At 41.3% G+C, this 26221-nt stretch overlaps 2 protein-coding genes across 6 annotated transcripts in view; both read left to right on the top strand.

The window, feature by feature from the left end:
• The window catches only part of PIK3C2B (phosphatidylinositol-4-phosphate 3-kinase catalytic subunit type 2 beta), an 81561-nt gene extending 71936 nt beyond the window's left edge, over positions 1-9625 (top strand). For all 5 annotated transcript variants that reach the window (XM_058275034.2, XM_004459079.5, XM_012525377.4 and 2 more), the window contains 2 exons: positions 6855-6983; positions 7537-9625. In XM_058275034.2, coding sequence (XP_058131017.1) covers positions 6855-6983; positions 7537-7725 — 318 coding nt within the window. In that variant the 3' untranslated portion in view covers positions 7726-9625. The remainder of the gene's footprint in view (positions 1-6854; positions 6984-7536) is intronic.
• A 13-nt stretch (positions 9626-9638) lies between these two features.
• Positions 9639-23868, top strand: PPP1R15B (protein phosphatase 1 regulatory subunit 15B). Its single transcript, XM_004459078.5, has 2 exons — positions 9639-17391; positions 20199-23868. The coding sequence occupies exons 1-2, from the start codon at positions 15475-15477 to the stop codon at positions 20418-20420; spliced, it is 2139 nt and encodes a 712-aa protein (XP_004459135.2). The 5' UTR covers positions 9639-15474; the 3' UTR covers positions 20421-23868.
• The last annotated feature ends 2353 nt before the right edge of the window (positions 23869-26221 follow it).

Genomic DNA, 26221 nt, shown 5'->3' with positions numbered 1-26221 from the left:
TTCATTCATTCATTTATTCATTCATTCATTCATTCATTTAAATTTGTAGCTTTTTACAACTTATATTACTTTATTTATTGTTAAAGATTTATTTTTTATTTATTTCCCCTTCCTACCACCCCCCCAACTGTTGTCTGCTCTCTCTGTCCATTCGCTGCATGTTCTTCTGTATCCGTTTGCATTCTTGTCAGTGGCACCAGGAATCTGTGTCTCTTTTTGTTGTGTCATCTTGCTGCGTCAGCTCTCCGTGTGTGCAGTGCCACTCCTGGGCAGGCTGGACTTTTCTTTCACGCTGGGTGGCCCTCCTTACAGGATACACTCCTTTTTCCTGGGGCTCCCCTACTCGGGGGCACCCCTGCATGGCAGGGCATTCCTTGCGCACATCAGGACTGTGCGTGGGCCAACTCCACACAGGTCAAGGAGGCCCTGGGTTTGAACCGCAGACCTCCTATGTGGTAGGTGGACACTCTCTCCATTGAGCCAAGTCTGCTTCCCTCTATATCCATTTAAATCTCATATCCCTCATTCTGTTCTGTGAAGGAAAAAAAAAAACTTTCATTTTCAATTTAGGCAAAAAAAATTTTTTTAAGAGGTTTGTAATTATTTCAATAGCCAAAAGCTTACAATTATCATCATCTTAAAGATTTAATACAGGGAAATAGATTTGGCTCAACTGATAGGGCGTCCACCTACCATATGGGAGACCCGGATTCAAACCTAGGGCCTCCTGACCGGTGTCATGAGCTGACCTGTGCGCAGTGCTGATGCTCACAAGGAGTGCCATGCCATGCAGGGGTGTCCCCCATGTAGGGGAGCCCCATGTGCAAGGAGTGCGCCCCTGCAAGGAGAGCCGCCCCATGTGAAAAATGTGCAACCTGCCCAGGAGTGGTGCCGCACACATGGAGAGCTGACGCAGCAAGATGACACAACAAAAAGAGACACAGATTCCTGGTGCTGCTGAAAAGAATGCAAACGGACACAGAAGAACATGCAGCGAATGGACAGAGAGAGCAGACAACAGGTGGGGGGGTGGTAGGAAGGGGAGAGAAATAAATAAAAAATAAATCTTAAAAAAAAAGATTGAATACATATAATGCTAATTTATTCCATTAGTATCCTATAAACCTAGGGAGATTACACCCAATCAAATAAAATTGGAACAATTATAGTTTATGCAAAAAATGTTTTTTTCTTTCTTCTTCCATAAGAGGCTAAACCTCTTTTTTTCTTTAATAAATTTCTAAAATTGTGAATAACCTTAAAAGTGTACTGACTGTCAGATTCTGGAGTAATTATAATTGTTTAATTTGCTTAATCATAATTTAGAAAAACCTTTCCATAGCTTTCAAGGACTTTTTCTTTACTTACTGAAATTTGGACATTAGATTATTACTGTCATCTCAAAAGCTGTTAAAATTTAATTGGGGAATTATAGGACAGACTATACAAAACAAGGTTTATTCTGTAATATCTCTTCTGTCCCTATCATTTATTAAAAATTGATGGTTCTATATTAGTAGGAACTTTTATTTATTTATTTTTAATTTTTTCCCCACCCCCAACCCCATCCCTGAGATGGCTCCCTCATCTGCTCGCCTTTCTCAGGAGGCACCAGGAACCAAACCTGGGACCTCCCATGTGGGAGGTGGGCATTCAAGCACCTGAGCTACATCTGCTGCCCTCAGCTGGTTTATTTATTTATTTATTTTTTAAGATTTATTTTATTTATTTCTCTCCCCCCCCCCCCCGATTGTCTGTTCTTTGTGTCTGTTTGCTACGTGTTCTTCTTTGTCCATTTCTGTTATTGTCAGCGGCACAGGAACCTGTGTCTCTTTTTGTTGCGTCATCTTGCTGCGCCAGTTCTCTGTGTGCGGTGCCATTCCTGGGCAGGCTGAACTTTCTTTTGCGCTGGGCAGCTCTCCTTATGGGGCACACTCCTTGCATGTGGGGCTCCCCTACACAGGGGGCATCCCTGCGTGGCACAGCACTCCTTGTATGCATCAGTGCTGAGCGTGGGCCAGCTCCACACGGGTCAAGGAGTCCTAGGGTTTGAACCACGGACCTCCCATGTGGTAGGTGGACGTCCTATCCACTGGGCAAAGTCCACTTCCCCTCAATCGGTTTTAATGAGTCCCTGGAATTTAGTAGAGGTTAGGAGAAGACTCTGGGAGCATGATAAGCAGCTAGAGAAAGATTGTAGGAGAATTCAGGATAAACTTAACTTTTTAGTTTCTTTCCTTTAAAGAGTTTGTTTATTCAGATTTTATGCAACTTTTTTTCCTGTTTAGCTTCTCCAATTTGGGCTGCGGGAGTACTCTACCTGTAAAAGCACCCATTTAATTTTTAACAATTTGAATAGAGCACTTTGAAGAATTTTCATTTGTTAATTTAGGATTACCATCCGGAGGTATGAAAATACACACTGAACAAAAAGACAAACACAAAGAGAATTAAGACACACCAACAGAAACACAACTCACTAATTTGACTCATAATTCTCACTCTTTTGGTATGACTGTGTCCAAGCTCTCAATCATTTCACATCTCTGATTTTTACTGCTTCTAAGATCTCCTCTGGAATTAGTGTTGCCTATAATATGCAAGCTCATTCTTAGACACACCTCTATTGGTAACCAGCAACCATTAGGAATACTTGAGAAGTATAAATGCAGTTAAGCACTAATTAAGCAGTTTAGACAGACATTTAACACATATATTCTGATTACTCTTAGGAGTACACTTAGACTCGAAGTTCAGGAGTAAGCTATTGATTCAAAACTGAAAGTTCTTTTTAAAACCTTGATAAAAATTCTGATCAAAATAAAATCTGAATGAATCATAAAACATTGTCAAAATAACATCCCATTAAACTCTTCCAGTTTACACAGTTTTACAATAGAACTGATCATCAGCTCGCTGCAGACGATCGGTTAAGGAATCTTTCAGTTCTGCCTGTACTAGGCTCATATCCCTTTGTAACTATCTTTCCTTGTAAGTGGTGCACAGAGGCCCTTGATGCTTGTTCTGCCTTGACGGCCACCCGCAGGTCTCCTAACAGGGGCCATACTTCAGGTGCCACTATCTGACAGGCTCCCTTTCCCTTATTTAAGTGCAGCTGCTCTGCTGTCTGCTGTAGCACAACCAGCATACCTGCTGGAGGTTTTGGGGCATCCTCATATTGTCTCAGCTGTCCCCACTTGTCCTGGAGGGATACCACCCCTCCCCACATGGATGCTATAGGCCAACCTGGGATTTCCCCTGACGGTCCTCCTTTCCCTGTGCTCATGCCCTTCAGTCTCATGGCTTGCCAATTGTTACAACCCAGCTCCTGAGGGGCACGAGCTGGTGTGGCTGTGAGACCAAAGAACACACCTGGCATTTAGTCAGGCAGAAGCTTTATTGGGACTTAAGGACAGGAGAGAACCTTTGATGGCTGTGGTTCAGAGAGAATAAAGATAGTGCTCTGCAGAGATGGGAAAATGAGGGGTGTATAAAGGGTCTCAGAGCAATGTCACGCCATAGAGGATGAGAACAGGGTTTCTGCTAGGGTCACGTGAAGCCTACATATGGGTCTGGTGAATTTTTTACTGTGCTCATAGGAAAGACTTTACCACGGATGTTTACTGTTTTGGGAAGATTAGAGTTTGTAATAATCATCTGTACATTCTCTCCCCTAAGGGAGGGCTGTTAACCTTTAACTTATGCCTACATCATGCAGGTGGCTGCGTGCTGAGGAATTGGGGGTGGCGGGCCCTGGGTCCCACATCATGCCAGGCCCATGGTAGGACCACATGATACAAGATGCAGCTTTTTAGTAGTTGTGGTCTTTGACAAGTAAATAATTACTCGGAGCATTGTTAAAATGAGGATGATGTTAGTCCCTACCATACTGGGTTGTAGGATTAAAGGAGATAATTCGTATAAAGCACCTAACATAGTACCTGAGGTAACAAGTAATGAAAATAATAATTATTATGATAATTATTATAAGGGAGAGGCCAAGGGGTTTATTACCTTTTTTTTTTTTTTTAGATTTATTTATTTCTCCCCTTCCCCACCGTTGTCTGCTCTCTGTGTCTATTCACTGTTCTTCTGCATCCGCTTGCATTATCCAGCAGAACTGGGAAACTGCGTCTCTTTTCTGTTGTGTCATCTTGCTGTGTCAGCTCTCCATGTGTACAACGCCACACCTGCGCTTTTTTCATGTGGGGCAGCTCTCCTCGCGGGGTGCACTCCTTGTGCGCAGCAGCACTGCACGTGTGCCAGCTCACCACACAGGTCAGGAGGCCCTGGGGGTTGAACCCTGGACCCTCCATATGGTAGGCAGATGCGCTATCAGTTGAGCCATGTCTGCTTCCTGGTTTATTACCTCTTTATAGAGATAAGGCAGGCACATGACATCACTGAGCTAAATCAAAGCAGTTTATAATTACTAGGATTTCAAGAACATTTGAATGGAAGGCAAAGGGAACTTTTATTGAGTACTTGCAGTATGCTAGGCCCTGGGCGGAGGTTGGAGCAGTGGGATGTGGCAGGAGGAACATGAGCTTTGGAATCAGATAGAGCTGGGTTTCACTCTTACACCATTGTGAGCAACTGCCACGTGCCAGGCACTTATACTTTAGCTCTGGATAGAGGAATAAACAAAACAAACAAAAACCCTTGGCCTTGGGGAGCTCACCTTCTAGTTAAAAGAGGCAGACACATAAATAATTGAGTAAAATACTGGGCTTGTTAGATGGCAGTTAAGGCTATGGCGAGAAATAAAGCAGAGAAAGAATGTCGGGGTAGATTGAAGGGAGGGGCACTTGTGTCTAGAGTGGTCAGGGATGCCCTCGTTGATGAGACAGTTCAACAGAGATGGAGAAGAAGTGAGGGAGGAGCAGGTAAATCCAAAAGTCCTGAGGCAGGAGCCTGCCCGGTGTGAGTCAGAAGCTGCAAGGGCCAGTACGGCTATAGCTGATGGTACAAGGGAATGAGCAGGAGATGAGGTCAGAGAGGGCACTGGGGGTCAGAGCCGGGGTGGGGGGGCCCACAGTAAGGACTTTCACTTTTGCTTTGAGGAGATGGGAGCCACTGGAGGGTTTGGTGGTATGATCTGACAAGTTTTAGAAGGACCAAGCTAGGTAAATCACTGACTAGTTGGCTGACCTTGGGCAAGCAACTTAATCTCTCTGACGTGTCTCCAGTCTGAGGGATTAAGTGGACCAAAGTATGAAACAGGCAAGGACATTGTGGCAGGAAGATGCCAGAGGACATGTTGGTTCATCCCAAAAAGACATGTTGTGGGTTGCCTTGAATGTTTAGATAAAAAGTATAGATTTGAGAAATGGATGTGGCTCAAGCAGTTGGGTGCCCACCTACCACATTGGAAGTCCCGGATTTGGTTCCCAGTGTCTCCTAAAAAAAATGAGCAAGACAACGAACTAAAAAAAAACAAAAAAAAAAAAACAGCAAACTGACAAGATAGGCTAGTATAGCAAGCTGACACAAAATGATGATGCAACAAGATGATGCCACAATAAGAAACACAATGAGCAGGGAGTGGAGGTGACTCAAGTGATTAGGTGCCTCCCTCCCACATGGGAGGTCCTGGTTTTGGTTCCTGGTGCCTCCTAAAAAGAAGACAAGCAGACACAGAGACCACACAGCAAGTAGACAGGGAGTGCAAACAATGAAGTGGGTGGGGGGGTAAGAAATAAATAAATCTTAGGGAAAAAAAGTATAGACTTGTCAGACATGATGCAGAGAAATACACTCATTGGTTGTTGGTGGGAATGTGAAATGGTGGTAGAAGACAGCTGGATGGTTCTTCAGAAAGCTAACTATAGAACTGCCATTGACCAGGCAATCCTCCTACTTGGTATGTACCTGAAAGAATTGAAAGCAGGGACTTGAACAGATATTTGCACACTGATATTCATAGCAGCATTATTCAACAATTGCCAAAAAGTGGAAGCAGTCTAAGTGTTCACTGACTGAGGAATGAATAAATAAAATGTGGTATATCCATACATTGGAAGATTATTCAGCCTTAAAAAGAAAGGAAATACTGGTATATGCAACAATATGGATGAACCTTGAACACAGTGTGTTGAATAAACTAAGCCAAACACAAAAGGACAAGTATTGTATGATCCCACTGATATGAAATAATTAGAATAAGTAAATTCACAGAGTCAGAAATAAAAATATAGGTTATCAGGGCTAGGGTGGGTGTAGGAAATGGGGAATTAAGGCTTAAATTGTACGGAGTTTCTATTTGATTTGATAGGAAAGTTTTGGTAATGGATGGTGGCGATGGTAGCACAACATTGTGAACGTAATTAACAACACTGAATTATATATTTGAATGTGGTTAAAAGGGGAAGTTTAGATTGTATATATGTTACTTGAGTGAAAATTAAAATAGCAGCATAGGACTGTACAACCTTAACAGTGAACCTTAATGTAAACCACAGGACTACAGTCATTTGTACAATTTTTAAAATCTCCATCAGTTGTAACAAATGTACCATACTAATACAAAGTGTTATTTAATAATAATAGGGTGGTATACGGGAACATTGTAGTTCTGCATGATTTTTGTGTAAATCATAAACTTCTCTAATTAAAAAAATATGTAGGCTTGGTCTAATGGGCAATCTGATTGATGTTTCAGTAGAACACCTAAAGTTGCCATGATGGATATTTCCATCAGAATGGAGTAAGTTGAGAAGCAGGCAAACAAATCAAGTGCGGTTGCAAGAAGCCAGGTGTGGGAGATGAGGTCTGGATCAGGCTGTGATCACAGGAATGGTGGTGATAAAGAGACTGACAGAAGGGTCATCGTTTTTATTCTCATTCCCTTGCAGCAACTGCTCCAGGATGGGAATGACCCTGACCCTTATGTGAAGATTTATCTCCTTCCTGACCCTCAGAAAACCACCAAGAGGAAAACCAAAGTGGCCCGGAAAACCTGCAACCCCACCTACAACGAGATGGTGTGTGTGGAAGTTGGTGGGACAGGGCAGAGGTCCTCAACTAAGCCTGTGTTTATAAATAAAGTTTTATTGGAACACAGCCACACCCATTAATTTTAGATTGTCTCTGGCTGCTTTCATGTTGCTTTAGCAGAGTTGAGTGGTTGGGACACAGACAGTAGGCCTGCCAAGCCCAAAGTATTTATGCTCTGGCCCTTTCCACAAGAAGTTTGCCAACCCTAAGGGCAGGGACTCCACAGTCTGGTCTGGCCTGGGCCCTGGCCTATGGGCAGGAAGAACCTGCTGGTCCTATGCTGAAAATGATCTGTGGCCACAATAAAAAACCCTCACCTGTCTGAACTTTGAGCTAAGAACAAAGTTCCTTAAAGCTTCCCTTGGTTTCTGTGTACTTCCTGTGCACAGAATCCCTCAGATTCTGTAGGATTGGGGAGATATAGCAGCTGTAGCCTCAGCCAGATGAGACCATATGTAAGCATCTCACACTTCCATGTTCCCTCCAAATTCCTCTTCCCTCTCTCACCATTTCTCTTTCTTCCCAACCTCCCCTTTGCAGTTGGTGTATGATGGGATCCCCAAGGGAGACCTGCAGCAGCGGGAGCTACAGCTGAGTGTGCTGAGTGAACAAGGATTCTGGGAGAATGTCCTCCTCGGGGAGGTACACATCCGCCTTCGAGAGCTGGACCTGACTCAGGAGAAGACTGGCTGGTTCGAGCTGGGATCTCGAAGTCACGGGACCTTGTGAGCCACTGGAGCCTTGGCCCCGCCCCTACAGTGTTGTGGGAGCTGGGGAAGAGGAGTCTCCCAGAGTGACTCTTCCTGGTAGGGCTGTTGGCATCCTTCCGGCCTGTCCAGGTGGAGCTGTCCTCCACGACAGGAGGTAGGGAGAGCAAAGTGCTCTGAGCCAGCCCTTCCTCGGCAGATGGAACACGGGTGGGTTGTGATGAGAGCAGCCTCTCGAAAGCTGTGAGGTTGCAGCAAAATTTTTAAGTTTACCTTGTGTCAAGGGAGCAATGCCTGGTTTGGGGTATGTGTGGGGTAGGTTGTAGAAAGTGGTATTTTGGGGGTGGGTGGGTGGCTAACTTTATTTTTATTTTTAAAAAATGAAATAGTAATGTTGTCCTAACTGGACAGGCAGCCTTGTGAAAAGGGACATACATATGCCTCAGAAGGCAAGAGAGGAAGATTATTTGGACCTTTCGTATGATTAAGGTTCTTATTGGACTTTTCCCTAGGTTGGTTGATTTTGTGTTTTTTTATTTTGTTTTTTTTTTCTATCTACAGGAATTGTTTGGGGAGGGGCCCAGTGGGTCCTTGATTAGAGCTCTCCCTCTCCAAGAGCAGGTGGGGGAGGGACGGGGAGGGCTGCGTGTGCTGGACTGAGGCCTGTGCAGCTGGGCCTTTCTGATTTTTGCCTCCAAAGGAGAGCTATGTGTGTGATACATATGTGTGCAGGAAGGGCCTTCTGTAATGGGGTTCTGCCAAGGACCTGTATTCAGGGACCCATGCTCTTTTTTTGGGGGGGTGGGGGGGTCTCCTCCCATCTTCCCCTACCTTGTTAGGATTTGTCCTGAGTGCTGTCTTCTAATCCCTTGTCCTCTCGTTCTCTCTGCCCTTCTCGGGGCCATCTGGTCCCTGTGAATACGCTGGGGGCACTCCCCCATAGGTCTCTCCCTTCATTTTTTTCTGGTAGCCTCAGCCTCAACCCTTAGCTTTAGTTTGGCCCGAGGGTATCTCGGCCCTGGGAAGGGGCCACTAGGCTGGAGATGTTCAGTGTGGCTGCCTGTTACCATTCCCTATCTCCCTCCACTTTTTTCTTTTGTGCTGCTTCTTTCCCAAGCTTCTTTTGTGTCACATTTTTTATAAGAATTTATTTGGTTCTGTGGGGCCATAAACCTATTTAATCTGGAGCCAAAGGAATGCCCTAAGTGAAGGAAAGCGAGAGGTGGGGGGACTCGGTCACAACTGTTGTGACTCTTAGGCCAGAAGGAGGCTGGGTTAGAGCCGTGATTACTCTGCTGAAGCTGAGCTCAGGAGCTGGAAGAGAGAGACTGGATCTCTTATCTCCTAACACTCTTTATTCCTTGCCAGATGGATTTAAAACTCACTCTTTTGCACTCCACTCCAGAGGGCTGTCCTCCTTGAAAAAAGAGGGGGAGACTTTGAATTTGATATTAATTTTTAAAACCAGAATCAGCTGGATGTGCCCCGCGATGGTGAAGTACGGTGAGGATCTTCCGGAAGCTGTCCTTCACCAGGACCTACCTAGCATATTCCTCCCCAACTCGAAGGATCAGAAAGCCCCTCTTTTGCCATCTCATTCCATAACTGGAGAAGGGAGCACCATCCACTGAAACCACAGGGCAGCAAAGCAGTTTAAATTTTTCTTTGAAAATGAAAATGCCAGGGATGAAGCTGGCTGCTGTGGGGCGTTGTTGGGGAAGTGGGGGCTGGGGCTGGGACTTTTCTAGATGAATGGACCATCGATGTGTTACTGGCTTTTTGCCTGTAGCCCATTTTATTTTCACCCTCTATGTCCCTTAATTAAAGAGGTCTGTGTACTGTACCCACTTCCCCGACTCCCTTGGATCTCCTACTTTCTCTGGAATTGTATTTTCTAATAAATGACATTTGAGAAAAACAAAGCTATCATTTTCAAGATTGGTTGATGTTTAAATAAATGTTTAGATTAAAATGTCTGAGGTACAAGATGAAAATAATAGTCCTTTTACAAATGGTACCTTTTACATGCACTGTGCCACTGCACTGGGCATTTTACATTTGCCAGCTAAATCTGATGTCACAACAACTTGTTCAGGTAAGTATCATTATCCCTATTTTACAGAGAAGAAACTAGAGCTTAGAGTGATTAAGCAACTTGCCTAATGGTACCCAGCCAGATACTCTTGGAGTTGGAATTTAACCCAGGTCTGTTTGACTCCAAACCTTGTATAACCTTTTCTAAGCAATGTTTAATATATTCCCTTATTTTTTATATAATACTTGATAGTTTTCAAAATGCTTTAAATATACTTGATGTCATTTTCCATTACAACTAATGGGAAGTAGGCATGTCTCATTCATTCATTCTTACAACAAACACCCTGCTTATCAGTGCAACCTAGTGGCCTGCCTCCTTGCACAAAGAGTACAGTGTGAATGACATCCTTTGGAGTTGTGCATGGGCCCCAAACCAAGTACCTTGCTGGGGGTCACAGAGATAAATGGAACCCTCCAAATGGAGGGTGGGGGTGAGGTAACCTTTGTTTAGGCATTTTACCAGAAGTGTTCAAAACTTCCCAGTGGGGATTCATATTTCATTCTGGGGGATTTTCTGGGGCTTCCAAGGGATTTTTAGTAATAAACAGTAGGAAATGTTACCAGCTGGATTTTTAAGTGGTTTTGAGGTGTCACTGCAGTTCTGGACAAGTCCCTGTGGACCTTTTAAAAGTTAGAACTTGGATCTGGCAAGAATTTTTAGTTAAGGAAATTTCTTGGCCAAATGGGGTAGAAATCTGAACTGCCCTGAGGGAGTGGGAATGAGAGCTGGGAAGTGGGGAAGAGAGGTTGCCCAGGGAGAAGAGAAACAAAAGAAGCCCCAGAGGTGAGGTTTTCTGAGCTGGAGAGGTGACAAAGAAGTGACTTGTCAGGTTTTGGGGGGACCAAAGATTAGATTGGATATGAAAGGTCTTTTTGAAGCAGCATTTTATATTGGGAGGCAGTTCTGATGGTGGACACTTTTGGAGGTATCTGATTCAGCAGACAACACGATGGCCTTCTCTGGATCAGGTGGGGGTGCCAGGCACAACAGCTAGTAAGATGACAAGGGTGTGGATCCTATTAAAGGAACTCACAGTCTAGTTAGGGAGGCAAGCATGAAAACAAATAGTATGGTATGTATGGTAAGGACCGGGTAGAAAGGTGGAAGAGGAAAGGGGTGGGCAAGGCAGAGGGGGATTTGCAGAGGAGACATTGAACTGAGTGTTAAAGCCAATCAGAACTCTGGATTTTATTTTTAGTGTGATGGGAACGCCATTAGAAAGTTTTGCCAGAGGGACGCAACAGTTCCAATTTATATTTGAAAAGATTCGGGCTCCTGTTCAAAGCAAGAATGTAAGCAGGTTGAAGAGAAGACTTTTGCAGTAGTCTAGAAGGGAAATAATGGTGGCTTGGGGGTGGGGAAATGTCACATTCTGGATAAATTTTGAAGGGAGAGCCATTAGGATTTTCAGATGGATTGGAAGTAGACTGAGGGAAAGAGAACAGGTGAGGATCACTCCAAAGTTTGGGGCTTTGGCAACTGAGTGAAGAGTACTGCATTACTGAGATGGAGAAGATGGGTTTGGTGGAACTAAATCAAGATTTGTTTTGCCTTGACCAAATGGGGGAAATGGTAAATATAAATGAGTTTTTATGGCTAAGAGATTTCAAAGTGAGTTGGGAGGTCATTCCAGAGGTTATGTTTATGCAGGCCTTGGCAAGATCTCATTGACTGCCACAGTAAACAGTGCTTCAAATAGTGGGACTCGTGAGGGCTCTAGAGATATCCAGGAACTATAAGTAAGGCAGACAGCTCAGGAATTTGGGCCTTACTTTGGAATTTATGCTCCCCGGTATAATAGAGTTAGACTCATTTATAGGTTGTTTATAGGTTGTCTACACATGACTCTTCTGCCCCTTTAATTGAACCATAATTAGCATTATACTTGATAAATGTATGTCCCAGAGACTTAAATCTTTGGTCCATCCATGTGCCATTTGAGCCCTGAATTTCAGCAGAGTTGCAATACCTACTTTCCAGTTCATTGGACTCATCCAGGACAACTAACAAGATGATGATGGACAACACCCATCCCAAGGAACAGAGAGTGTCTGCAATTGTAAGCAAGCTAGCTCTCTCCATATGCCCGAGGCGAACTAAGACCCCTCTCAATTAGAAGTAGGCATCACCATCCCCAAATCCTCAAGATTGGGGAGTGAACAATGGGCTAAAGTAGACTTATATTCTACTATGGACTTACTATTATTCTAGCAATGGAAGAAATCATCACTGACATAAAGGGAGTAGCCACCAGAGGTTCTGAGAGATGGGAAAGGGAAGAATTGGTGTAATATGGGGGCATTTTTGGGATATTGGATTTGTCCTACATGACATTGCAGTGACAGATACAGGCTATTGTATATTTTGTCATACCTTTTAAAATTGTGCAGGACAGTGTAAACGATAATGTAATATAATGTCCATGGTTACTAGCAATGCTTCAATATGGTTCATCAATTGTAACAAATGTACCACACTAATGAAGGATGTTGTTAATGTGGGAGGGGGTGGGAGTGGGGCATATGGGAATCTCTTATTTTTATGTAACATTTATGTAATATAAAGCTGCTTTAAAAATAAAAATCATTAAAAAAAGTTTTGATCATAAGTTTGAGATGTCTGGTAGGCGTCTGTATTAGTCAGGGTTATCTAGGGAAACAATCAACAGGAGGTATCTGTCAATAGTAAGAGATTTTATAAGCGTCTCTCACGTGCCCATGGAGATGCACAAGTCCAGGTTCTGCAGGCAGGCTGCAAACCAGGGGCTCCAATGAAAGTTCAATGAAGGTCCTTGATGAGTTTCTAGGAGATGCTGGCTGTCTAAACCAGCTGGGAAATTCTCCTGAATGCTGGAATCACTTCCCCTTTTAAGGCATTCAACTGATTGGATAAAGCATCACTCACTGCTGATGGCAATCTCCCTGATTGATGTAAATGTAATCAGCTATGCAGTAAAGTCACTGGTGACTACAGTCCATAAATGTCCTTGTATTACAATTAGCCAAGTGCTTGCTTAGCTAAACAACTGGGCACAATTACCTGGCTGAGCTGACACATTAGCTTAACCATCACAGCATCCAAGTGGTAAAGTAGTAGTATGAAATCTGGAAGTTTAGATATGGAAATATTAGCATTTAGGGGTATTTAATGCCATGGAACTGGATGAGATCACTCAAGTTAAAGAGGGTAGGGAAAAAAGACATAGGTGGGCTGAGCTCTGGGGCATGCCAACATTTAGAGAAGGAGCAGCCAATGAATTACTATGCTCAGAGAAGTATACAGTTGCAAAAGAAGTAGAGGCAGAGAATTGGATTTAGTGAAATGGTCTTGGTGACCTTAATAAGAGCTGTTTGAATGCGTGGTGGGGTGAAAAGCTACAGTGGAGTGGGTTGAAGAGAGAATAGGTGATGAGAAAGTAGAATCTTAAGTATACAGAACTGAGCAATTTTGCTGTGGTGTGCAGAAACTGGGAAGATCATATATCTTGGGTGATTTTTTTAAAAAAAGATGTGATATTAAACTATATTAATGTGAATAATCTTTTAGTGCGAGAAACTTATGGTATGGAAAGAGGGATAATGGAACTCTGAATTCCTTGCACAGAAATAAAAGATAGGGTCTAGGAGGCCTCTTAGCTTCTAATGGGATTGAAGGCAGAGTATGCTGATCCAAATGCAGGAAGATTGGTGGATTTGGTGGCAGAAAGAAGAGGTTTTATTCCCAAATTAATCTATTTTCTCAATGAAATATGAGGTGTGATCATAAGCTGAGAATGTGTATTTATGGAGAACGCTAGAATATGAAGAAAGAACTGTTGTGAAAGTCTCAGAGTGTAGAAGAAGAAAAGCTACCAGGGAATTGTAGGAGTGCCTGGCATTGGTGAGACTTGTGATCATAAATATGAATCCAGGAAGGATTCGCTGCAGGGGCGTAGGCTCAGAATAAGTGGGTAGTTGTGTTTAACTAGGGTTGGAATTTTGACAGAGAAAACAGTAGGAGTAGAAGAGCAAGAGAATTAAGGGTCTTTGCAAGAAGTACTGGATCATGGAATTCATGCAGGGTAAAGAGGGAAGCGAAGAGTATGATGGATGAGTAAGTGGATGAGGTCTCTGTGAGGTTAAGTAGTTGAATAGGGATACACAAGGCAGTGAGTTGGAAAATAGGAGGTGGTAGTCAGAGTGTGGGCTACATGGAAATCAGATTTTGAAGGTGGCGCATGTGTTGGTGATGCTGACTCTGAAAAAGTCAAAAGCTCTACACTCTACCTCAGGACAAGCAAAATCTTTTAAAATAAGCATAATTAACTGAGGTTTTCATAATCTGCCAAAGTGCCAGTCAGCTTGCCAGTTCAAGGACATCTTGTCTTTACCAGCATGCACACAGCCATGGCAACACATTATCTATGTGTACAGAGCAGTCCTCCCCTCCACCCTCTAGCTGATAGCGGGCTTTAAGAGGCTGCTTCACACTTTATTTTCCTGTCAAGACTTACAAGGCAGTCTTATGTCAAAGGCCAGATGCACAGGAGAGAATCAAATATAGCAATTTAAATAACCAGTTCCCAATTTTTCAAAAAGTAATGATCTGTGCTTTCTCCCCCCCGCCGCCGCTCTCCTTACGGGGCGTACTCCTTGCGCTGGGGCTCCCCTACGCGAGGGACACCCCAACATTAGTGATTTAAAGCCTAGGGTGCAAGAATGCGTAAAAATGATTCCTTTTTCACTTTAAGATTTTTTTCACTCCTTAATCAGATTAAATCTCTTAAACACCAGACTTGAATTTACACAGTAAAATACCCAACTCTTATATATTAAGGTCTCAGGTTGATGATCCACTCAGCATTAACCATACAGTACCGGAAATCCCGCTATATGCACGTCTAGGATGAGACCATTAAAAGTGTATTAGGCCATTAAAAGGGCTCCAGGGAATTCTCCGTTTATTTGGAAACACTTCCCATCTTCCTTCCCTTTAGTAAAGACGGCGGCTAGGGCAATCTCCTAGGAGACCACAGGAAACAACTGCGCATGAGTAGAACCTCGGCCAAGCTGATGCAACCTTCCGCGTGCGAGGTGGGTCTACCGAGAGTAAGGAAGCCGACAGGGAATTAGGGCGCGACCAATCAGTGGCAACGCGGAAGTGCACGCCAAGACCCGCCCCCTGGTGCTCGGCAAGTGACGTTCTGCGGCGCAGGGTTAGTGGCGTAGAAGCGCCGACAACCGTCGTCTCATCCGGTTGCCTAGGGGGTGTCCTGCCTCGGTGCCCGCCCTGCGGCCATTTTAGGCTTTGCTTCCATCCGCGTCTGCTTGCTTAGCCAGTCCTTCCGCTGTCGCGCTGCTAAGGGGCTTTTTAACGGTCCGTCTCGTGGAAATTCGCCGCTGCCGCGGGAGGCTTCCTATCTATGGTGGTGAGACCTCGAGCGGACTAGAAACCTCCTCTGCCAGGATGGATTTCGCCTCAGCCTCAGCGTCCAGCGCTTCCCGTCCCGGACTGTGGTCCGCCGCCTGCCGCCGAACCCGTTTTCCTCTGTGGCTCCTGAGCTGGCCCGGGGTTCGGCCTGGAGCAGCGACTCCGCCGCTAGGTAAGGACGAGACTGTTTAGGCCGCCTTCAAATCTCTTCCGACCTCCAGCCGCTGAGCTCCGGGTACCCGAGAGATTGCCAAGAAAAAGGAGATGGAGCCGAGAGCAGACGGATCGCGGAAACGGTCTGCCCTTCCGGCGGGCTCCGGGTTCCGGCTGTCCTTCCTTTTTCCTCGGCGATCACGGCCAAGCTCTTCGTCCAAGTTCCCGACACCTGCTGCCCCAGAAAACTCCGGGAACCCCCACCTGGCTTCCTCTCCCCAGCCCGAGGTTCGGACCAGCTACTGGATGAAGCTGGTCTCCCAGCTTTTTGCGCCCCTCCCCACCTTGCTTCAGAAGCTGCTGATTTGGAGCCAGCTTTTCGGTGGTATGATTCCTACCAGATGGCTAGATTTTGCTGGAGGCTACAGCGCCCTCAGAGCCCTGAGGGGAAGGGAGGAACCCGCCACCTCCACCGCGCAGAAATCTGTGAGCTCGCTGCTCGACCCCTCGGATGACTCGGCTTCCAGCCCCCTTGATTGGCTCGAGGAGGGGATCCTCTGGCAGTGCTCGTCCCCAGATCTAGAATTGGAACTTAAAGCCGAGGCAAGTGCTTTGGACCCTGCGGCACACGCTTTTCTCTCAAAGCAACAGCTATGGGGAGTGGAGCTGTTGCCGAATACTAGCCTTCAAGCCGGTCTGTTTTCCGACCGGGAACGTGACTCTTTGCCCATAGGGCCTTTAGACCTTCAGCGCTTAAGCAATGTCAACGTGGTCTCCTGTTTGCTGAACCCCTCCTATCTGGACTGCCTTCCCCCGGTCGAGCTCAGCTATCAGAACACCTTTGGAAGTGGGGAGCTAGTTGATTTCCAGGCACTAGCCCCAGAGAGCAGCTGTCTGACTGATGACCATTGTCATCCCCAGCCACTGCGGACAGAGATCACTGGTGCCTCCTGGCAGGAATGTCCACCTCCTTCTAGAGAAGGCCTGCCAGAGATTCAGCATCTTCGCATGAAGCGGCTGGAATTCCTTCAGCAGGCTAGCAAGGGACAGGCGCTACCCACTCCCGACCAAGATCATGGCTACCACAGTCTGGAGGAGGAGCATAGTCTTCTGCGGCTTGATCTGCAGCACTGTAGGGCTAACCCGACACAGTCTGTTCCCTCTGCAGGAGACTGTCCTGAAACCGCTCGGGAAGAAAAAATAGAATTGTTGACTAAAGAGGTTCCGTTTATTCCGGAAAAACAGGACCCTTTGGAAAGCTGTCCATCTGGTCGGGTATCTGGGGCAAAAGAGCCTGGACAGGACCAAATACGTGTAGTTGCGTATTCAGACATAGAAGAAGACCATCCCATTTCTGCCAGACCAGCTTGTAGTAACAGACTGATAGATTACATTTTGGGAGGTGCAGCCGGTGACCTGGAAGCAAGTTCTGATTCTGAAGGTGACGACTGGGATGAGGATGCGGAGGACGATGGCTTTGATAGTGAGAGCTCACTTTCAGAATCAGAAGTTGAACAGGACTCTGAAGGGCTTCACCTTTGGAACTCTTTCTACAGTGTAGATCCTTATAATCCTCAAAACTTTACAGCAACAATTCAGACTGCCGCCAGCCTTGTTCCTGGAGATCTTTCTGATTCAGAGAAGGATGTGTCTGACAAGTCTGAGCTGGAGAATTCTGCCCCGTCTGGAAGCCTTTCTGAGGCTTCTGACTCTAGTTCTGGAGAGGAAGATGACTGGGAATCTAGTGCAGATGAAGCAGAGAACCTCAAACTGTGGAACTCATTCTGTAATTCCAGTGATCCCTACAACCTTTTAAATTTTAAGGCGCCTTTTCAAACATCAGGGAAAAATTGGAAAGGTCATCGCAACTCAGAGAGACGGCTTGAGTCCATTGTGGCCATTTCTGAGTGTCAAACTTTACTTTCTTGTAAGATAGAGCTGTTAGGAAGCCAAGAAAGTGAATGTTCAGACTTTATACAGTGTGGAGTTCTTTCTGGAGAAAGACATGCCCACATCAAAAGAAAAAAGGTTTGTTTCTTTTCTTTGACATTTTTGATACTTGTTCTGTTTTGATATGACTAAATATAGCTGCATGACTTTTTTGGAGGCATAGTAGTGTATATTTTTGAAGAAGACCTGCAAGTTCCTATACTGGGATTGGGAAATGCAGATGGCCCCTCTTTTTTTTTCTCACAGAGGATTGTTATCCAAAATGAAGATGCCAGTGTATAGATCTTAGCAGGAATGTGTTATTTTCTTCTGGGCAGTTTGCCTAACAGGCTTCAACTTTTCACCCCTTTACAAGAAACAGAAAAATTAAGCTTTGTGTATGCAGTTTAGTTTTTCTTGAGATTGGGAAGGTCCTGTTGTAGTCATAGAGTTTTAAAATAGTTTTAATGTGGCCTGTCATTTGCAGACAATGTTTTATTTATATGCTATCAGTCTTTTACTCATTTCCAGAAGAACCCAAAGTGGTGAGGGTACCAAGTAGCAAATCAGATTTATCTGGTTGTTTGCCATGAAAGATTAATAATATGAGTATTAGGAACTTTTTGACATGACTTGGTTTTGATTGACAATCAAAACATTTCAGGGAATGATATATTGCCTTTTCTTAAGAATGCAATACTACGTTGCCGTTGGCCAACTACAGATTAATAATCATGTAAACAATGATGGTCACTTATTTGGTTTACCTTGAGTAGTTGCCTCCTACTTCTAGGCTAGTCTTAAAACTTCATGGAGCATGTTATTAAAGCACAGCACATTGTTAGGTTAATCTTATTTTAGGAGTCTTTTGAATTGCTTCATTTTTCTTGATTTATTCAGCTAAGTTATTAATTGAAAAAAAATCCCTAAACCATACAAGGGTGTGTCATCGAAGAGGGAAAATTTATTTAGTTAACCTTTATCCTTATTTGGAAAGAAAAAGTGGGTGAGTTATTATTGATCTCAGATTCTGCAGCATCAGGGAGTTTCACAGTACTGTCTCTTGGCTCCACATGGTCAGCTTAATTCTTCGAAACTATTCCTGCAGTATAAAATGTTTCTAAATGTTTTACCCATAAAAGCAGATAAGTCATGTTTTAAAAGTTAAATTTTAGTTCATATGTCTGTGAAGAGGCTCCCTGACAAAATGCCCTATTTACAGTAAATAGTAAGGAACAAAGTGGGGCATTGGAAGGAGCACTTGACATCTGGAGACCTAGTGTTCTCTACTCCTGCGTGTTAAGGGATTTGGGGAGACAGTCAGCCTGGGAAGCTTCTTGACCTCTTATGGCCTGGAGTCTCTCATTTATCTGATGTGAATAAAAATATCTATCCCATGAGTTACCACAAGATGTGAAAGAGATGAGTAAATAAAACTAGTAATTCATTGCCTTGCCTTTAAAAACTCATATTGTTAAGAGACAGCCTCATGTCTCACTTTAGCTTTCCCAGTGAGTAAAAATGAGATGAGTGAAATGAACTGAGACTTGACTATTAATTAACTTCTAGAAGCAAAACTTAGAAAAGACTATGTCCACCATAAGGTGAAATTATGTGACCGTCTTTGACTCCTTGCCATTCTTTAGGTATATGGGAATAATGACAGTGCCTGATTCTTAGAGCAAGGCTTTCAGGTCCAGGAATTTGAGCCGTGGCATAGACTCAGTGTTTGAATCCTGATTATACCACTTAGAAACAAGTGAACTTCTCTGTCCGTTTCCTTATTTGTACAATGGGGATGGCAGTAGTACATACCTCGTTGGGTTGATGGGAGGATTAAATGAGATAAAAAGTGTTTTGAAAAGAGCCTGGCATGTGGTAAGCACTATATAAGTACTTATTATTTATCTTAGTGATACTATGCATGTGTAATGACTAGAATGCAATATCTAGTAAGGTGTTACATACCTACTAATTGTCCTCAGGGGCATTTCTTGGCCTGATGTAAAGGGAATGAAAGTAGTATAGGCCACAGTGGGATTAGCTGATGTAACTATTGAACAGACTTTAAGGCAGGAATATACTTTTTAGAAGTTTGGTATCTTAGAAAGAAACTTTTCTATTAGAAATTAAGTATGTGAAAAGAGGCTGTCACCCATTCTTTGTTATCCTGTATATTAAAATATTTATAATTTCATGTGTACATAGTGATAGCATATTCAATGAGAATATAAAGAGAGTTTGTATTGACTCTCAGTTATTACTGTATTAACTGCAGTCTCTTGTAACATAGCTTTAAAGGTATAAATAAATTTTGCTGCCCTTTATCAAGTAACTTTTTCTTCTATATTCTGATCACAGAAGTAATAATATAAAATAATACACGCTCATGATTCAAAATTTGGAAAGCACTGAAAAGTGATTTTTTTTAAAAAGAATAAAGAATAGAAATAAGTGAAAATACTGTTAAAATCCTTGTGCTATAATGAAAGCACTAACTTCTAGGCATAGTTATTTTCTGAAATATTTTGTTTGGAAACATCATTTTGGAAGGGAAGAGTATCAAAGAACTGTATTTCCTTAAGGAATTAAAAAAAAAAAAAGAAAAAAAGTAGATGTTAATAATAAGAGCAGGAAAATTTCAGGTCCCCATCTGGATTCATTTTAACACCAGAAGCTAAGGAGGAACAATATATATGAATGAATGAAAAAAACCCAGGTGGCATTTGCCTCCTGTTTTGTCAAAATGCCATCCAGTCAGAACTTTTTCTTTAACTATTACGGTCGGAACCAAATATTCCTGTAAAATATGTGATATTCTGTAAGAATTAGTAGCATAAAGGGTTATTGACCTCAATGCTGATTGTAAGGCCCTAGAGTTATTAAATTAGTTTTTGTCTTTATAGGTAACCTTTCTCGAAGAAGTTACTGAGTATTATATAAGTGGTGATGAGGACCGCAAAGGACCCTGGGAAGAATTTGCACGGGATGGATGCAGATTCCAGAAACGAATTCAAGAAACAGAAGATGCTATTGGATATTGCTTGACATTTGAGCACAGAGAAAGAATGTTTAATAAACTCCAGGAAGCATCCTTCAAAGGACTTAATGTTTTTGAGCAATGTTAAAAAGATTTGACAGCCTCTAGCCCTAGCATATGCTACCTCTCACATGAGAGGTTTCTTTTAAAAACAAAAATTGGCAGTTGTTCTTTGACTTTTTTTTTTAAAGGAAATGCAATTTGCATTCATTAACCTACTTTAATTTTTTTTTTGCAACATATCCCACTCAAATGTGCAGGTTTGAAGCATAGACCTGATAATGTAGGATGAAATGGTGATTATTTCTGGTCCTTCCTTTTTTGAAGGCGTTTCTTTTTCATTTAGTTGGATGTGTTTTTGAATGCCATCTGTTTGCTGAGGTGAAAATGGGACCTTTTAAGTTTTTATTCTGCACTTTCAAATCTTATTTTCTTGGGAAACAATATTTATAGGGTTCAAAGCCCATTTTCATTTCTAATTTAAATTATGTGTACCTGTCTAAAAATTTCGGGGTCCCCCCAATATTTAGAAAATTAATGGGCTTTTATTTTTTTTGTTTTTTATTTCAGTTGTTTGACCTTTCTACCTTAAGGATAAGAAATATTCTTGTGTTTACTACCAACTTAAAATACATTATCATGTGTCACTTTTTTTTTTCTTTTAAAAATGACTGGTTGAAAATGTGTGGTGGATTTTTATTTCTAGGTTAAGTTCTACCTAAGATATTTCCAAGGTCTGTCACCAAACCTTTTTGTGCTGTAATCTTTACTACTTTGAGAAAGCTGCATATTTTTGCCAAATTTTAACATCTAATATATTTAATTTTTGTGCAAACAGCTCTTTGGAGAGGGTACCATATATGTTACCGTAGTTCTTAGTTGAATGTGGTTATTTGTTTTCTTTCAACAGGTAGAAATTGTAAAAGATTCCAGAAAGTTATAATTGCATCATAGAAATCTGTTTTTTAAACTTAAAATCCTAGAAGTTCCTTAGAGAAAGGTAGACATTTCAGAGCAATTTGGCTTTGTCGTTATATACTCTCAACAGAAAACCAGTGTTATTAATATGCCTCAGCACTGTCACTTTTAAAACCTGTCAGCGTGACACTGTGAACTTGGAAATGGGCATTTCTGAATTTTCCGGTTTGAAATGTAAAATAGAAACAACAATCACTATCCAAGTTTATTGTGTTCCACTATTTTAATTATGGGAGAAGTAATGACCAGGCCTGACTCCTTTCAGGAGAGAATAGAACTATAGATTTAACAACTGAAAAGTCTTAATATCTTTAGTCCAAAGTTTGCTTTTGAGTCATAGTCTTTGCAGTGACTAATTGTGCTTGGTTTAGTTGGTTAGCGCTACATGACATGCATGTTAGGTTGAAGAAATATTATCTAACTCTTTAATGGAATTATTTTCCTCCGTGGGCCTCCTGTCACAGGTAATGGAAGATAAGTAGAATTGTCCTCTTAATATTGACCTCGTTTCAGTAAGGGAATGAATTTTTCATCAGAAGTACTTGCAGGGTCACTACCTCAGTTTATAAACTACCTGGTCATTATTTTGTTTCTAGCTGATTTGCTCTAAGAACTGCCTCCAGTGTTAATAAATATATTCATACAAATACACACTGAGAGTGCAACACCACAAAAATTGGTCAGGTTTTTGCAGAGCCCTTATTCTACTTATTTTGTACACCTCTACTTTAGGAAATGCTTTTACAGGATCTAGTATAATATGATGAATACAGGCTTGTTTCAAGCACCATCTGCGTCAGTTGGAAGGTAGGCATGGTTTGCCTTGAAAAAAGCATCTTTTTCTCCCTAGGTATTCTTTTAAAACCAGACTGAACATACTGTTTTATTTCAGAGACTTAGGTCATGTTTTGTTTCTGAAATATAGCCCTTCTACATCTTTGAAAATAATGAGATATCTTTACAGTGACTGGATTTTGGATTATTCCCTTGGGATTCCAACCTCACTACCAAATATTAAAGGCTTGGTTAAGAATTCTCCCATATATTACCCTTCTTTAAAACAAGTTGACAGATGGTGATGAGAAAGACAGAAGGGACCATTTTAAATTCAACTGAAAGAGAAAAACAAGAATCGTCAGTTTCATCCCAATCCTAGTTAGAGCAAAGTTAAATCCCCACAATTTAAAAAACAAAATCTAAGTGGTTTTGAATGAACATTTTACAATTTCAACTTATGGTGCTTTAAGTGTCAATGTAGCATATAAAAAGACTGTTCAGACAGGTAAAGTTTTCCATTTCTGAGTGTTGAATTGTGAAAACAACACCTATTCATCTTTAGCTTAAAATCAAAAAGTATCAGATTTTATTTTTTTATAATTTAAAGGTGAAATTAGGGGACTAGAAAACTTCTAAATTGGCTTCTACAGATCCAGTGATTTAAATGTAACCAGTTGGGATTTTATAGCTAAAATTATATTTGTATATAAAACTGTTTAACCAATCTGTAAATTGTAATAAATATATTTGCGATTATTGAATGTTACATGATATTTTGGTTCAACTTTGTAGGTTTCCTAGTATTTCTCTTTGGATTTGGATTACTGGGCAGGATTTTCAGGATTAAATTAGGTCTTTCTGTAGAAGCATTATATAGATGTGCTGGAAAAATTTGTGTGGTTTTGAAAAGGTCCAATGGCATATAAATTGCACCCCCAGGTAAAGAAGGGAAGGAATGGTAAGGATAAATATTAATTGCAAACCACGTTTAAGTAACAGAAGAATTTGGTTTTTAGAGTATGAGAGGCTCTTCTAAGAGACTGGGGATTTAATTCTAAAATTGGCCTCAGCCATCCACTTCTGCTATGAAGAAAATAGTAAAATAAACGGAATATTTGCGGAAGTAGTAAAGTTCATATGCTAGACTTCGCATAATGTTTCTCCCAAGTAGCTGGAAAATCTGTTCTATTTTATGTATTCATGGTAGCCATGGTATTATGAATCATGATGTTCTTTTATCTGCTACATTGAAAAAGTAGGATGTGAATCTCAGAAAAAAGCAAACTTTTTACTTTGAAGAAAAAGACAAGCATTTGAGTTATGGTAAGCCAATTAATGTACTAGGGAATAGTAACATTCTTAATTCATGCATTTGAAACTTCGTGGCTAATGATAGGTACTTAAAGGTGTATTTCTGAACTGGAAGGAAGGAAAGAAACAACATTTATAGTACATATTGAATTGATAGTCTGGTTTATACTTGTAGTACCATTTTGGTGTCAAATTAAGCATTTTTGGCTCTTTTCCCCCAGGAAGGTATATAAAAATAATCTTCACATCAAACCAGATTTATTGCTCACTCTGTAGAAATTGTGCTGTTTTTCTTTTATACATCAATAGAAGGTTTAAAATGGAAAAGATGGCTGACCTCTGAAATTTTGATAGTTTAACACAGATTTGGGAATTTGGTCGTCACTAGCATATTCTCATTTGGTGACTTCTTTTGGACTCAATGTACCTTTTTTGAATAAAAGAAACATCTTCATTTTTGCCTTAAAAAATACACGTCATTTATTAAAACATCTAATATAGAAATGTATAAGGGTATTCTTGGTACATTTTGAAAAATAAATATGCTGCCCGGAGTTTTTTTTCCAAGATGCCTTTTTGAGCTGTGAGGAACTTAATTTTTTGTATGTCAAAAAGTTTTGGTATTTTTTAATTTAATTGATTATGCCACAAATGTTTGAATCTTTCCAGACCAGTAGCAGATTCTTTATGCACTTAGTTGAGGGCTTCAAGGTCAGTTCAAAACAAACCAGTCTTTCCTTCCCTGGATTTGCTCTAGAGAAACTAATGTTCAGTTTTGACTAAAACGCAAATTCAGCAAGATAAGCTCTATAACAAAGGTATAATCTAACCCTGCTCACTTCGATTATTCATCAAGCAATACCCATAATGCTTTCAACTAATAAATTTCAGTGGCGGATTTGACACGGGGAAGTTAAAGAGAAATTCTACACCTGGAATGGAGAACAGATTAGGAGGGACCATGTATTACTATGTAATTTGAGATGACAGCAGTGTTTTACCAGGGAAAGATGGGGGAAATCTGGGTTTGTGAAAAGTGGATTGCTTGATCCATAGGAAGATACCCTAGAGATCTGATGACACTGAGTGTCTATGTGCCAAAAGGTTTAGAAAGCTGAACTATAAGAACCTTTGAAGCAATTTTTCAGATTTTGTTCATTTTAAACTTGCTATTCCTTTCATCTCAGTACTATCCTCTTTCAGTTTCCTCCTTTCTTTCTTTACTGGAATTTTTCATTTTCATTGCTGTTTTATAGATCCTTACTTAGAAGAAGGATGAGAATCTTCATAGCTAAAGAACAGCACAATTACCAGAGGTGTGTTCCTTAGAGTTGCTACCCATCAGGAAGAAAGGACCTCAGCATTCTCTTCAGAACTTACTGCAGATTTTCCCAATGTTGGGTAAATATTTACACTTTGAGAATGGAATGATTTTCAGAAACATCCCAGAGATGTTCAGGGTCAAAGATAGGTGATTACGCTGGATGATGATTCTTTTGAGTTAAGCCTGCTTTTCTTAATGAGCTTCAGATATTAGCTTGGAATGCAAAAACAAGAGTCCCCAAAGAAGTTCTTTTTGGTTTTGTTTTTAAAATTTTTAGCAGTTTTATTGAGATATGTTCACATACCATAAAGTCTATCCAAAGTGTACAATCAGTGGCTTTTAGTATAATCAGTTTTGTGCAGTCATTACCACAAAAATACTTTAGACCAATTTCATTACTCCAAAAGGAAAAATTCCACACCCCTTAGCAGTTCTCTCTCAATCCCTCTAGCCTTCCCCAGGCCTACATAACCACTAACCTAGTTCCATCTTTTTTAAAAACAAATCAATTTTATTGATACATATTAATAAAGCATACAATTCATCCAAAGTGTACAATCAATAAGTGTGCATTCACCACTTCAACCAATATTAGGGCATTTTCATTACTTCAATAATATTAATAAAAAACAGGCAAAAAAAAAGAAAATTCTTCACCTCTCAATCTCTATACTTCCCCTACTGTACATAGCTGCTATTTCTGGCTATTCTTGCACATTTATTTACAAAGCAGTTTTATTGAGATATATTCACATACCCTATGATTATTCAAAGTGTATAATCAGAGGCTTTTAGTATAATCACATTATTGTACATTCATCACCACAAAAAATTTTAGAAATTCATTACTTCAAAAAGGAAAACCCCTTAGCAGTCCTTCTCCAGCCCAAATACCACTAATCTAATTTCATCTTTATAAATTAATTTATATTTACATTTTACATAAGTGGAATCATACAATATGTCACACAATATATTTAGTTCATAATAGCACAGTCATAACTCCTTTTTTTGTCTGGCTTGCTTCACTTAACATAATGTCCTCCAGATTCATCCATGTTCTCAAAATCTTTACACCTTCATTTCTTTTTACAGCAGCGTAATATTCCATTGTTTGTATACACCACAGCTTGCTTATCCATTCATCGGTTGGTGGACACCTGGGTTGCTTCCAGCTTTTGGCAATCGTGAATAATGCCACTATGAACACTGGTGTGCAGATGTCTGCTCATGTCACTGCTCTCAGTTCTTCTGGGTATATATATATATATATGTATATATATATATATATATACTAGTAGCAGTATTGCCTGGTTACCTGGAAAATCTATATTCAACTTCTTTAGGAACTGCCAAACAGTCCTCCACAGTGGCTCTACCATTCTACATTCCTACCAACAGGGAATAAGTGTTGCTATCTCTCCACATTCTCTCCAATGCTTGTAGTTCTCTATCTTTTTAATAGTGGCCATTCTAATAGGTATGAAATGATATCTCAT

Source organism: Dasypus novemcinctus, chromosome 13, assembly GCF_030445035.2.
Source record: "Dasypus novemcinctus isolate mDasNov1 chromosome 13, mDasNov1.1.hap2, whole genome shotgun sequence".
Classification (NCBI taxonomy): domain Eukaryota; kingdom Metazoa; phylum Chordata; class Mammalia; order Cingulata; family Dasypodidae; genus Dasypus; species Dasypus novemcinctus.
Note: the sequence above shows the minus strand (reverse complement) of the source record. Positions and strands in the feature narration are given on the sequence as shown.